Source organism: Cherax quadricarinatus, chromosome 2, assembly GCF_038502225.1.
Source record: "Cherax quadricarinatus isolate ZL_2023a chromosome 2, ASM3850222v1, whole genome shotgun sequence".
NCBI classification, from domain to species: Eukaryota; Metazoa; Arthropoda; class Malacostraca; order Decapoda; family Parastacidae; genus Cherax; species Cherax quadricarinatus.
In genome coordinates this window covers 82,346,424-82,361,806 of record NC_091293.1, presented here as the reverse complement: position 1 = coordinate 82,361,806, position 15,383 = coordinate 82,346,424, and the positions used below count along the sequence as shown (strand labels likewise).

Sequence of the window (15,383 nt, the reverse complement as noted above, 5' to 3'; positions counted from 1 at the left end):
CAGGGAGGTATACCATCTTTTAGGAGTGAAGAAGAGCAGAACGTAAGTGTGGTGGAGGTACGTGAGGCATTGCGTAGAATGAAAGGGGGTAAAGCAGCTGGAACTGATGGGATCATGACAGAAATGTTAAAAGCAGAGGGGGATATAGTGTTGGAGTGGTTGGTACTTTTGTTTAATAAATGTATGAAAGAGGGGAAGGTACCTAGGGATTGGCGGAGAGCATGTATAGTCCCTTTATATAAAGGGAAAGGGGACAAAAGAGATTGTAAAAATTATAGAGGAATAAGTTTACTGAGTATACCAGGAAAAGTATACGGTAGAGTTATAATTGAAAGAATTAGAGGTAAGACAGAATGTAGAATTGCGGATGAGCAAGGAGGCTTCAGAGTGGGTAGGGGATGTGTAGATCAAGTGCTTACATTGAAGCATATATGTGAACAGTATTTAGATAAAGGTAGGGAAGTTTTTATTGCATTTATGGATTTAGAAAAGGCATATGATAGAGTGGATAGAGGAGCAATGTGGCAGATGTTGCAAGTTTATGGAATAGGTGGTAAGTTACTAAATGCTGTAAAGAGCTTTTATGAGGATAGTGAGGCTCAGGTTAGGGTGTGTAGAAGAGAGGGAGAATACTTCCTGGTAAAAGTAGGTCTTAGACAGGGATGTGTTATGTCACCATGGTTGTTTAATATATTTATAGATGGGGTTGTAAAAGAAGTAAATGCTAGGGTGTTCGGGAGAGGGGTGGGATTAAATTATGGCGAATCAAATTCAAAATGGGAATTGACACAGTTACTTTTTGCTGATGATACTGTGCTTATGGGAGATTCTAAAGAAAAATTGCAAAGGTTAGTGGATGAGTTTGAGAATGTGTGTAAAGGTAGAAAGTTGAAAGTGAACATAGAAAAGAGTAAGGTGATGAGGGTATCAAATGATTTAGATAAAGAAAAATTGGATATCAAATTGGGGAGGAGGAGTATGGAAGAAGTGAATGTTTTCAGATACTTGGGAGTTGACGTGTCGGCGGATGGATTTATGAAGGATGAGGTTAATCATAGAATTGATGAGGGAAAAAAGGTGAGTGGTGCGTTGAGGTATATGTGGAGTCAAAAAACGTTATCTATGGAGGCAAAGAAGGGAATGTATGAAAGTATAGTAGTACCAACACTCTTATATGGATGTGAGGCTTGGGTGGTAAATGCAGCAGCGAGGAGACGGTTGGAGGCAGTGGAGATGTCCTGTCTAAGGGCAATGTGTGGTGTAAATATTAGGCAGAAAATTCGGAGTGTGGAAATTAGGAGAAGGTGTGGAGTTAATAAAAGCATTAGTCAGAGGGCAGAAGAGGGGTTGTTGAGGTGGTTTGGTCATTTAGAGAGAATGGATCAAAGTAGAATGACATGGAAAGCATATAAATCTATAGGGGAAGGAAAGAGGGGTAGGGGTCGTCCTCGAAAGGGTTGGAAAGAGGGGGTAAAGGAGGTTTTGTGGGCGAGGGGCTTGGACTTCCAGCAAGCATGCATGAGCGTGTTAGATAGGAGTGAATGGAGACGAATGATACTTGGGACCTGACGATCTGTTGGAGTGTGAGCAGGGTAATATTTAGTGAAGGGATTCAGGGAAACCGGTTATTTTCATATAGTCGGACTTGAGTCCTGGAAATGGGAAGTACAATGCCTGCACTTTAAAGGAGGGGTTTGGGATATTGGCAGTTTGGAGGGGTATGTTGTGTATCTTTATACGTATATGCTTCTAAGCTGTTGTATTCTGAGCACCTCTGCAAAAGCAGTGATAATGTGTGAGTGTGGTGAAAGTGTTGAATGATGATGAAAGTATTTTCTTTTTGGGGATTTTCTTTCTTTTTTTGGGGTCACCCTGCCTCGGTGGGAGACGGCCAACTTGTTGAAAAAAAAAAAATATATATAACAGGTATATATTAGGTTGGAAGATAGCAACCACCCAGGGAGGTACTACCGTCCTGCCAAGCGAGTGTAAAACGAAAACCTGTAATTGTTTTACATGATGGTAGGATTGCTGGTGTCTTTTGTCTGTCTCATAAACATGCAAGATTTCAGGTACATCTTGCTACTTCTACTTACACTTAAGGCACACTACACATACATGTACAAGCATATACAGTGGACCCCCGCATAGCGAACTTAATCCGTGCAAGAGGGCTGGTCGTTATGCGAAATGTTCGCTATGCGAATTAATTTTCCCCATAAGAAATAATGGAAATAAAATTAATCCGTGCAAGACACCCAAAAGTATGAAAAAAAAATTTTTTTACCACAAAAAAATGTTAATTTTAGTACACACAAACTGAAAAAGGCATGCACAATTACATGACACTTACTTTTATTGAAGATCTGGTGATGATTGATGGGATGGGAGGAGGGGAGAGAGAGTGTTAGTGTTTAGAAGGGGAATCCCCTTCCATTAGGACTTGAGGTAGCAAGTCCTTTTCTGGGGTTACTTCCCTTCTTCTTTTAATGCCACTAGGACCAGCTTCAGAGTCACTGGACTTCTTTCGCACAACATATCTGTCCATAGTGGCCTGTACCTCTCGTTCCTTTATGATTTGTCTAAAGTGGTTCACAACAGTGTCATTGTAACAGTCACCAGCACGGCTTGCAATAGCTGTGTGAGGGTGATTTTCATCAAAAAAGGTTTGCACTTCAAGCCATTTTGCACACATTTCCTTAATCTTTGAAGTAGGCAATTCCTTCAATTTCTCTCTCCCCTCCTTTGAACCAGTTTCCCCAGGTCTGGCCTCTTGCTCTTGAAGTTGATCTATCAGCTCATCAGTGGTTAGTTCTTCATTGTCCTCCTCCATCAACTCTTCCACATCCTCCCCACTAACCTCCAACCCCAAGGACTTCCCCAATTCCACAATTGATTCCTCAACTGGTATACTACTCCTCTCAGGGTTAGCCTCAAACCCTTCAAAATCCCTTTTGTCTACACATTCTGGCCACAGTTTCTTCCAAGCAGAGTTCAAGGTTCTCTTAGTCACTCCCTCCCAAGCCTTACCTATAAGGTTTACACAACTGAGGATATTAAAGTGATCCTTCCAAAACTCTTTTAGAGTCAATCCAGTGTCTGTGGTCACTTCAAAGCACTTTTGAAACAGAGCTTTTGTGTACAGTTTCTTGAAGTTGGAAATGACCTGCTGGTCCATGGGCTGCAGGAGAGGAGTGGTATTAGGAGGCAAAAAATTCACCTTAATGAAGCTCATGTCCCCATAAAGTCGCTCTGCCACGTCTGTAGGATGACCAGGGGCATTGTCTAACACCAGGAGGCACTTAAGGTCTAATTTCTTTTCAGTTAGGTAATCTTTCACATTGGGGGCAAATGCATGGTGTAACCAGTTATAGAAAAATTCCCTAGTGACCCATGCCTTACTGTTTGCCCTCCACAGCACACACAAATTATCCTTGAGGACATTCTTTTGCCTGAACGCTCTGGGAGTTTCAGAGTGATACACTAATAAAGGCTTAACTTTGCAATCACCACTAGCATTGGCACACATCAACAAAGTAAGCCTGTCTTTCATAGGCTTATGTCCTGGGAGTGCCTTTTCCTCCTGAGTAATGTAGGTCCTGCTTGGCATTTTCTTCCAGAACAGGCCTGTTTCATCACAATTAAACACTTGTTCAGGTTCCAGTCCTTCAGTTTCTATGTACTCCTTGAATTCATGCACATATTTTTCAGCTGCTTTGTGGTCCGAACTGGCAGCCTCACCATGCCGTATCACACTATGGATGCCACTACGCTTCTTAAATCTCTCAAACCAACCTTTGCTGGCCTTAAATTCACTCACATCATCACTAGTTGCAGGCATTTTTTTAATTAAATCGTCATGCAACTTCCTAGCCTTTTCACATATGATCGCTTGAGAGACGCTATCTCCTGCTAGCTGTTTTTCATTTATCCACACCAATAACAGTCTCTCAACATCTTCCATCACTTGCGATCTTTGTTTCGAAAACACAGTTAAACCTTTGGCAACAACAGCTTCCTTGATTGCCGTTTTCTTGCCCACAATAGAAGCGATGGTTGATTTTGGTTTCTTGTACAACCTGACCAGGTCGGTGATACGTACTCCACTTTCATACTTATCAATGATCTCTTTCTTAATTTCAATGGGTATTCTTACCCTTTGAGGTGTAGGGTTGGCACTAGAAGCTTTCTTGGGGCCCATGGTCACTTATTTTCCACAAACAGCACCGAAAACACTGTAATAATACGAAATATTCCGAGTGTATGCTTGAATGTTACCGCGGAGGCTAGCTGGTAAACAATGGGACGGGCGGCACATGTGAGGCTGGCTGAGGGCCCACATTGGACGCGTCTCGGACGAAGGTCGCTGAGCGGGTTTTTGTCCACTATGCGGGGCAAAATTTTAGCGAACAAAGCGTTCGCTATGCGGATTGTTCGCTATGCAAGGCATTCGCTATGCGGGGGTCCACTGTATATACATACCCCTCTGAGTTTTCTTCTATTTTCTTTCTAGTTCTTGTTCTTGTTTATTTCCTCTTATCTCCATGGGGAAGTGGAGCAGAATTCTTCCTCCGTAAGCCATGCATGTTGTAAGAGGCGACTAAAATGCCGGGAGAAAGGGGCTAGTAACCCCTTCTCCTGTATAAATTACTAAATTTAAAAAGGGAAACTTTCGTTTTTCTTTTTGGGCCACCCTGCCTCGGTGGGATACGGCCGGTTTGTTGAAAGAAGAAGAAAATATATAACAGGTATATAGTAGGTTGGTAGACAGCAACCACCCAGGGAGGTACTACCGTCCTGCCAAGCGAGAGTAAAACGAAAACCTGTAATTGTTTTACATGATGGTAGGATTACTGGTGTCTTTTTTCTGTCTCATAAACATGCAAGATTTCAGGTACATATGTCTTGCTACTTCTACTTACACTTAGGTCACATTACACATACATGTACAAGCACATATATACACACCCCTCTGGGTTTTCTTGTAATTTCTTTCTAGTTCTTATTCTTGTTTATTTCCTCTTATCTCCATGGGGAAGTGGAACAGAATTCTTCCTCCGTAAGCCATGCGTGTTGTAAGAGGCAACTAAAATGCCGGGAGCAAGGGGCTAGTAACCTCTTCTCCTGTATATATTACTAAATGTAAAAAGAGAAACTTTCGTTTTTCCTTTTGGGCCACCCTGCCTCGGTGGGATACAGCCATTGTGTTGAAAGAAGAAAAGGTATATATATAACAGGTATATAGTAGGTTGGTAGACAGCAACCACCCAGGGAGGTACTACCGTCCTGCCAAGTGAGTGTAAAACGGAAACCTGTAATTGATTTACATGATGGTAGGATGGCTGGTGTAATTTTTCTGTCTCATAAACGTGCAAGATTTCAGGTACATCTTGCTAATTCTACTTACACTTAGGTCACACTACACATACTTGTACAAGCGTATATATACACATCCCTCTTGAGTTTTCTTCTATTTTCTTTCTAGTTCTTGTTCTTGTTTATTTCCTCTTATCTCCATGAGGAAGTGAAACAGAATTCTTCCTCCGTAAGCCATGCGTGTTGTAAGAGGCAACTAAAATGCCGGGAGCAAGGGCCTAGTAACCCCTTCTCCTGGTAAATTACTAAATTTAAAAAGAGAAACTTTTGTTTTTCTTTTTGGGCCACCCTGCCTTGGTGGGATACGGCCAGTTTGTTGAAAAAAAAATATACAGTGGACCCCCGCATAACGATTACCTCAGAATGTGACCAATTATGTAAGTGTATTTATGTAAGTGCGTTTGTACGTGTATGTTTGGGGGTCTGAAATGGACTAATCTACTTCACAATATTTCTTATGGGAACAAATTCGGTCAGTACTGCCACCTGAACATACTTCTGGAGTGAAAAAATATCGTTAACCGGGGGTCCACTGTATACAGTATATATAACAGGTATATAGTAGGTTGGTAGACAGCAACCACCCAGGGAGGTACTATCATCCTGTCAAGTGAGTGTAAAACAAAAGCCTGTAATTGTTTTACGTGATGGTAGGATTGCTGGTGTCTTTTGTCTGTCTCGTAAATATGCAAGATTACAGGTACGTCTTGCTACTTCTACTTACACTTAGGTCACACTACACATACATGTACATGTTTATTTATAAACACTCATCTGAGTTTTCTTTGATTTTATCTTAATAGTTTTTGTTCTTATTGTTTTTCATTTTATATACATGGGGAAGTAGAATAAGAATCTTTCCTCCGTAAGCCATACGTGTTGTGAAAGTCAACTAAAATTCCAGGAACAATGGGCTAGTAACCCCTTTTCCTGTAAAGATTACTAAAAAGATGAAGAAGACGATAATTGTCAAGGTGAGATGTCTGAATGTGCGTGGATGTTGTGCGAATGATAAGAAAGATTTGATTGTGGATGCTATGAATGAGAAGAAGCTGGATGTCCTGGCTTTAAGTGAAACAAAGCTGAAGGGGGTAGGGGAGTTTCAGTGGAGAGAAGTAAATGGGATTAGGTAAGGGGTTTCAAATAGAGTTAGAGCTAAAGGAGTAGTAGCTATGGCAGGAAAAGAGGGAGTATGAATGTACTAGTTCAAGGATTATGTAGAGTAAAATAAAGATTGGATGTGAAAAGTGGGTTATAGTAAGCATATATGTGCTTGGAGAAGAGAGAAGTGTAGAGGAGAGAGAGAGAGAGAGAGGTTTTGGGAATTGTTGAGTGTGTGGGGAGTTTTGAACCAAGTGTGAGAGTAATGGTGTTTGGGGATATTAATGCTAAAGTGGGTAAAAATGTTGTGGACGGAGTAGTAGGTAAATTTGGAGAGCCAGGGGTAAATGAAAATGGGGAGCCTTTAATTGAGCTATGTGAAGATAGAGGTTTGGTAATAAGTAATACATATTTTATGAAAAAGAGGATAAATAAATATACAAGGTATGATATAGCACGTAATGAAAGTAGTTTGTAAGATTATATCTTGGTGGATAAAAGGTTGAAGGGTACACTTCAGGATGTACGTGTTTATAGAGGGGCAACTGATACATCGGATCATTATTTAGTTGTGACTACAGTTAGAGTAAGAGGTAGATGGGACAAAAGGAAAATGGTAACAACAAGTAAGAGAGAAGTGAATATGTGTAAACTAAGGGAGGAAGAAATTCGGGTGAGATATAAGCAACTATTGGCAGAAAGGTGGACTAGTGCAAGTATGAGTAGTTGGGGGGTTGAAGAGGGTTGGAATAGTTTTAAAAATGCAGTATTAGAATGTGGGGCAGAAGTTTGTGGTTATAGGAGGGTGGGTGCAGGAGGAAAGAGGAGTGATTGGTGGAATGATGAAGTAAAGGGTGTGATAAAAAAGAAAAAGGTAGCTTATGAGAAATTTTTACAAAGGAGAAGTGTTATAAGAAGAGCAGAGCATATGGGAAGTAAAAGAAAGGTGAAGAGAGTGGTGAGAGAGTGAAAAAGGAGAGCAGATGATAGAGTGGGAGAGGCTCTGTCAAGAAATTTTAATGAAAACAAGAAAAAATTTTGGAGTGAGATAAACAAGTTAAGAAAGCCTAGGGAACAAATGGATTTGTCAGTTAAAAACAGAGTAGGGGAGTTAGTAGATGGAGAGATGGAGGTACTGGGTAGATGGCGGGAATAATTTGAGAAACTTTTAAATGTTGACAAAGAAAGGGAGGTGGTAATTTCATGCACTGGCCAGGGAGGTGTACCATCTTTTAGGAGTGAAGAAAAGCAGGATGTGAGTGTGGGGGAGATGCATGAGGCATTACGTAGAATGAAAGGGGGTAAAGCAGCTGGAACTGACGGGATCATGACAGAAAAGCTAAAAGCAAGAGGGGATATAATGTTGGAGTGGTTGGTATTTTTGAAAGAAAAATGTATGAAAGAGGGGAAGGTACCTAGGGATTGGCAGAGAGTATGTATGAATTCCTTTATATAAAGGGAAGGGGGACAAAAGAGATTGTAAAAATTAGAGGTGTAAGTTTACTGAGTATACCATGAAAAGCGTATGGTAGGGTTATTATTGAAAGAATTAGAGGCAAGACAGAATGTAGAATTACAGATGAGCAAGGAGGTTTTAGAGTGGGTAGGGGATGTGTAGATCAAGTGTTTACATTGAAGCATATATGTGAACAGTATTTAGGTGAAGGTAGGGAAGCTTTCATTGCATTTACGAATTTAGAAAAGGCTTATGATAGAGTGGATAGGGGAGCAATGTGGCAGATGTTGCAAGTATATGGAATAGGTAGTAAGTTACTAAATGCTGTAAAGAGATTTTATGAGGACAATGAGGCTCATGTTAGGGTGTGTAGAAGAGAGAGAGACTACTTCCCGGGAAAAATGGGGGGTCTTAGCCAGGGTTGTGTAATGTCACCATGGTTGTTTAACCCTTTCAGGGTCGCCAGGCCCTCTCCGAGACTTGTTCTCAGGGTGGCCAAATTTTCAAAAAAAAAAAAATTATTTTTTCTTATGAAAAGATAGAGAATCTTTTCGCGATTATAATGACACCAAAAGTAAGAAATTTGATGGAAAACTTACGGAATTATGCTCTCGCGAAGTTAGTAGTCTCGACGATGTTTACGCATCGGCGATTTTGCCCACTTTGAGCCCCATTTTCGGCGAATTCAAGTGTACTAGTCGTCAAAACTCATAACTATTTCGTTACAAGTCCATTTTTTCTATCGAATGAGTACAAGAAACCACCCATTTACCGTTTTCAACTATCCAATAAAGTGGTCAGAATTTAGCAATTTTGCTTATTTCACACAAATTTCAAAAGATGCCAATTTCCGAATAGGGTCCAGAAAAACAAGAAAGACATTCCTGGCACTAAAATAACATTTCCTCTGTTCATTAGTCACGTTCCCACGTCCCTCTTACATTCTTATGAAGATTTACTGCTATGCAGACTACTGCATTAGTGTAGAAATGGTATAAATAATATCAGCACACTTGTGAAAGAATATTAGACTCACCAGTTGACGTGTATTGGATGCATAGCAAGATTTGTTTACTTTTGAACTTTGGTAAAAATCAAACATTTCTGCTACTTTGAGCTCAATTTCAAGGTACTTTTCATTGTAAAACCAGTCAAAATCATCTCAATTTCTGTAATATGTCTTCCATTCTATAAAATGAGACCAGGAAAACTAGAATACAACAATAAATACCATACGAAAATACAGTGCAAAGTCGCCATTTTAATCCAAAAACACGGTCAAAGTTTTTTTTCTCAATACGCACTGTGTGCAGCAGGATTTTTTTTATACTGCGCACACTGACCACATAAGACCCATTCTCTCATATGTAGGCCTACCAGCTTTCTCTCACTAGATTTGAGGGTGCTAGAATTTAGGCATACTCGTACGTACGTCAAAAACCCTGGTGCGTAAGCCATACTAGTACGTCCAAAACCCTGAAAGGGTTAATATATCTATAGATGGGGATGTAAAAGAAGTAAATGCTAGGGTGTAGGGGAGAGGGGTGGGATTAAATTATGGGGAATTAAATACAAAATGGGAATTGACACAGTTACTTTTTGCTGATGATACTGTGATTATGAGAGATTCTAAAGAAAAGTTGCAAAGGTTAGTGGACGAGTTTGGGAGAGTGTGTAAAGGTAAAAAGTTGAAAGTGAACATAGAAAAGAGTGAGGGGATGAGGGTATCAAATAATTTAGATAAGGAAAAATTAGATATCAAATTGGAGAGGATTATGGAAGAAGTGAATGTTTTCAGATATGTATTTGGGAGTTGACGTGTCAGTAGGTGGATGTATGAAGGATGAGATTAACCATAGAACTGATGAAGAAAAAAAGGTGGGTGGTGCATTGAGGTATATGTGGAGTCAAAAAACGTTATCTATGGAGGCAAAGAAGGAAATGTATGAAAGTGTATTGGTACCAACACTCTTATATGGGTGTGAAGCTTGGGTTGTAAATGCTGCAGTGAAGATGTGGCTGGAGGCAGTAGAGATGTCCTGTCCAAGAGCAATGTGTGGTGTAAATATTATACAGAGAATTCAGAGTGTGGAAATTAGGAGAAAGTGTGGCGTTAATAAAAGTATTAGTCAGAGGGCTGAAGAGGGGTTGTTGAGGTGGTTAGGTCATTTAGAGAGAATGGATCACAGTAGAATGACATGGAGTGTATAAATCTGTAGGGGAAGGAAGGCAGGGTAGAGGTCGTCCTCGAAAAGGTTGGAGGGGGGGGTAAAGGAGGTTCTGTGGGCGAGGGGCTTGGATTTCCAGCAAGCATGCGTGAGCATGTTAAATAAGAGTGAATGGAGACGAATGGTATTTGGGACCTGACAAGCTGTTGGAGTGTGAGCAGGGTAATATTTAGTGAAGGGATTCAGGGAAACCGGTTATTTTTATATAGCCAAACTTGAGTACCTTTATACGTATATGCTTCTAAACTATTGTGTTCTGGGCACCTCTGCAAAAACAGTGATTATGTATGAGTGAGGTGAAAGTGTTGAATAATAATGAAAGTATTTTCTTTCTGGGGATTTTCTTTCTTTTTGGGTCACCCTGCCTCGGTGAGAGACGGCCAACTCGTTAAAAAAAAAAAAAAATCTAATCAGATTGCATAAAATATATATGAACATTGTATACATGAAAAGCATAACTAATGAAAGTTGGAAACTTTCCTATGCAACTTCTGCAATATAAATGATTAGTATTTACAAGAGAAGTTTATACAGCTGACTGTGTAGATGACAGACTGGGCACTGTCAGCAAGTGTAAGAAATTTACTATTATCTATAGAGTAAAGTGTCCCTGCTAGGCGAGCTAAGAGTTTGTTATTATTCTGCAATCCTCAACATAGCAATGGCTGACTTTAGATTTATTTTTTCATATTTGTCACAATGTCATACAGTTTAGTGTTTTTTGTTTGGCACAATCATTCACATGTTTGTTTTCAACCTTATATATAGTAGCCTTTCAGAGGTCCTTTTTTTTATCAAGTTTGAGAAAAATTTATCATTACTTAGTGTATCACTCACAAATATACTATAAGCTATACTGGGAACTGGGATCAAATATTAACTTGATCTGTTTTGCAACTCCTTATGGATAAATATGTACAGAATTATTATTCTCTTTTTCCTACAAAGAATATTTAATAAATGCTTACCACTGGTGTTTGATCCTTGTTGCTCTGTCCTCTCCTAGACTCCTGCTTATCCTCACCAAAGTCATAGTTGCTCATATCTTCTGTGCCATAAATATCTTCATCTTCATCCTCAAAAGCACCAACACCAAAAGCCTGAAAGTATGTCAAAGTCAGATTCAAATTTTATTTCCTAGAAATTACAGAGCTGACTCAGTTCTTGGATTACAGATTTTTTGTACATTCTTAGGAAAGTAGCACTGTGAAGGCTTTCTGGCAGGCTAAAATTAAAGTAGTACTTATGCACTACTTACTATTTGGATAAAGATAATAATATGTAATTTAAGTTTTGTGTACAAATTTATCATGCATAATTAAATGTTTTTTTTTTATTATTAACACATGGGCTGTTTCCCACCAAGGTAGGGTGGCTCAAAAAAGAAAAACCTTCACTATCACTCACTCCATCACTGTCTTGCCAGAGACGTGCTTACAATACAATTATAAAACTGCAACATTAACACCCCTCCTTCAGAGTGCAGTCACTGTACTTATCTCCAGGACTCAAGTCCAGCCTGCCAGTTTCCCTGAATCCCTTCACAAATGTTACCTTGCTCACACTCCAACAGCACATCACATCCTAAAAACCATTTGTCTCCATCCACTCCTATCAATTCAATTCAATTCAATTCTTTTTTTCTTTCCAAGTTTATAATGGGACTGACATGTTTTAGGGAGTCCTATTTACATAGATAGTTTACAGTGTGCAATTACAATAATGATTTGCAGTGCAAAGAGAGCCACTATCATGCCTAGGCATTATGGGCAAAACTAAATTTAATGGGTTACAGGCTAACTTAATACAGTGGACCCTCGCCTAACGAACGCATCGCATAACGTTAAATCCGCCTAGCGATACATTTTAATGCAAAAATTTTGCCTCGGCTAGCGCTAAAAAACTCGCTCAACGCGATTCGTTCGAGACGCGTCCACGTGCGGCCTGAGCCCACCTCACTTGTTCCGTGGGTGCCAGTGTTTACAAGCCAGCCACCGTGGACGCTTCCAAGCATACAATCGGAACATTTCATATTATCACAGCCTTTTTAGTGATTGCACCTGCAAAATAAGTGACCATGGGCCCCAAGAAAGCTTCTAGTGCCAACCCTACAGCAAAAAGAGTGAGAATTACTATGGATATGAAGAAAGAGATCATTGCTAAGTATGAAAGTGGAGTGCGTGTCTCCGAGCTGGCCAGGTTGTACACAAAACCCCAATCAACCATGGCTACTATTGTGGCCAAGAAAACGGCAATCAAGGAAGCTGTTCTTGCCAAAGGTTCAACTTTGTTTTCGAAACAGAGATCGCAAGTGAGAGATGTTGAGAGACTGTTATTGGTGTGGATAAACGAAAAACAGATAGCAGGAGATAGCATCTCTCAAGCGATCATATGTGAAAAGGCTAGGAAGTTGCATGACGATTTAATTAGAAAAATGCCTGCAACTAGTTATGATGTGAGTGAATTTAAGGCCAGCAAAGGTTGGTTTGAGAGATTTAAGAAGCATAGTAGCATACATAGTGTGATAAGGCATGGTGAGGCTGCCAGTTCGGACCACAAAGCAGCTGAAAAATATGTGCAGCAAATCAAGGAGTACATAGACAGTGAAGGATTGAAACCTGAACAAGTGTTTAATTGTGACGAAACAGGCCTGTTTTGGAAGAAAATGCCAAACAGGACCTACATTACTCAGGAGGAAAAGGCACTCCTAGGACATAAGCCTGTGAAAGACAGGCATACTCTGCTGATGTGTGCCAATGCTAGTGGTGATTGCAAAGTGAAGCCTTTATTGGTGCATCACTCTGAAACTCCCAGAGCGTTCAGGAAAAACAATGTCCTCAAGGCTAATTTGTGTGTGCTGTGGAGGGCAAACAGTGAGGCATGGGTCACTAGGGACTTTTTCTATGACTGGTTACACCATGCATTTGCCCCCACTGTGAAAAATTACCTAACTGAAAAGAAATTAGACCTTAAGTGCCTCCTGCTATTAGACAATGCTCCTGGTCATCCTTCAGATGTGGCAGAGCAACTTTCTGGGGACATGAGCTTCATTAAGGTCAAGTTTTTGCCTCCTAATACCACTCCTCTCCTGCAGCCCATGGACCAGCAAGTCATTTCCAACTTCAAGAAACTGTACACAAAAGCTATGTTTGAAAGGTGCTTTGTAGTGACCTCAGAAACTCAATTGACTCTAAGAGAGTTTTGGAGAGATCACTTTAGCATCCTCAATTGTGTAAACATTATAGGTAAGGCTTGGGAGGAAGTGACTAAGAGGACCTTGAACTCTGCTTGGAAGAAACTGTGGCCAGAATGTGTAGACAAAAGGGATTTTGAAGGGTTTGAGGCTAACCCTGGGAATCCTATGCCAGTTGAGGAATCCATTGTGGCATTGGGGAAGTCCTTGGGGTTGGAGGTTAGTGGGGAGGATGTGGAAGAGTTGGTGGAGGAGGATAATGATGAGCTACTAGATCATCTTCAACAGCAAAAGGCCACACCTGAGGAAACTGCCTCGGAGGAGGGGATAGAGAAAATGAGGAAGTTGCCTACTTCAAAGATTAAGGAAATGTGTGCAGTGTGGCTTAAAGTGCAAACCTTTTTTGATGAAAATCACCCTCACACAGCTATTGCAAGCCGTGCTAGTGACTATTACACTGACAATGTTGTGAAAACACTTTAGGAATGTCATAAAGGAACATAAGGTTCAGGCCTCTATGGACAGATATGTTGTGCGACAGAGGTCCAGTGACTCAAGCTGGTCCTAGTGGCATTAAAAGAAGGGAAGCAACCCCGGAAAAGGAATTTCCACCTCAAGTCCTAATGGAAGGGGATTCCCCTTCTAAACACTAACACCATCAACACTCTCCCCTCCTCCCATCCCATCAATCATCACCAGATCTTCAATAAAGGTAGGTATCATGTAACTGTGCATGTCTTCAGTTTGTGTGTATTAAAATTAATATTTCATGTGGTAAAATTTTTTTTTTTTTATACTTTGGGATGTCAGGAATGGGTTAATTTGATTTCCATTATTTCTTATGGGGAAAATTAATTCGCATAACGATAATTTCGCCTAACGTTGAGCTCTCAGGAACGGATTAATAGCGTTAGGCAAGGGTCCACTGTACCAGACAACTAGATCATAGTTTGTAAAATTGTACATTAGTTTTAATATATAGCAAATAGTAAATTGACTTTAATTACAATATGGGAATAATACAATGGGACAAGCTGAAAGCAGTGGCCTGGTAGCTTGGTGGCTAAAGCTCCCGCTTCACACACGGAGGGCCCGGGTTCGATTCCCGGCAGGTGGAAACATTTTGACACGTTTCCTTACACCTGTTGTCCTGTTCACTTAGCAGTAAATAGGTACCTGGGTGTTAGTCGACTGGTGTGGGTCGCATCCTGGGGGACAAGGTTGAGGACCCCAATGGAAATAAGTTAGATAGTCCTCAATGACGCACTGACTTTCTTGGGTTATCCTGGGTGGCTAACAATTCGGGGTTAAAAATCTGAAGGAAATCTTATCTTATCTTCTCAATGGTGAGTAAGTTTAGACTTTTGAATATTGGTGGAGTCTGCTGTCTGGAGTGGGAATTTCTTATCATCCTGACTGCAGCCTTTTGCTGGGTTATTAGTGGTCTGAGATGGTTTATTGTTGTTGAACCCTATGCACAAATTCCATAGGTGAGATAGGGGTAAATGAGTGAGTGATACAGGGCAAGGAGAGCTGGTTGTGGAACATAGTACCGTATCTTTGATAGTATGCCTACAGTCTCAGAGATTTTCTTGGAGATTTGTTGTATATGTGTGTGAAATTTGAGGCTACTGTTAAGGTGGATTCCTAATAATTTTCTCTCTGTGAGTCTTGTGACAGGTGATCCATTTACCATTATGTTAAGTGGAACATTTGTTGCTCTTTTTCCAAACTGAATGAAATAGGTTTTGTCAATATTGAGAGAAAGCTTGTTAGTCATCATCCAGGTAGATATTTTCTGCAGTTCTGCATTTACAGTGTTGGCTAGTATGACTGGGCTTGGGTGAGAGTAGACATATGTAGTGTCATCTGCAAATAATATGGGTTTGAGTAGTTGAGATGCAGGTAGGTCATTGATATAAATGAGAAAGAGAAGTGAGCCAAGGACACTTCCCTGTGGGACGTTGACTGTAATTGGTTGTGTGGAAGACTTAGCTCCATTTGTGTACACATAATGGCTTCTGTTGCG

The 15,383-nt window shown here is 40.4% G+C and overlaps 2 protein-coding genes across 6 annotated transcripts in view; one reads left to right on the top strand and one right to left on the bottom strand.

The window, feature by feature from the left end:
• CaMKI (Calcium/calmodulin-dependent protein kinase I) overlaps positions 1-15,383 on the top strand; it is a 919,698-nt gene that overhangs the window by 650,390 nt on the left and 253,925 nt on the right. The window lies entirely within an intron of this gene.
• LOC128684401 (G patch domain-containing protein 1) overlaps positions 1-15,383 on the bottom strand; it is a 90,689-nt gene that overhangs the window by 48,517 nt on the left and 26,789 nt on the right. For both annotated transcript variants that reach the window (XM_070089380.1, XM_070089376.1), the window contains exon 7: positions 11,130-11,261. In XM_070089380.1, coding sequence (XP_069945481.1) covers positions 11,130-11,261 — 132 coding nt within the window. The remainder of the gene's footprint in view (positions 1-11,129; positions 11,262-15,383) is intronic.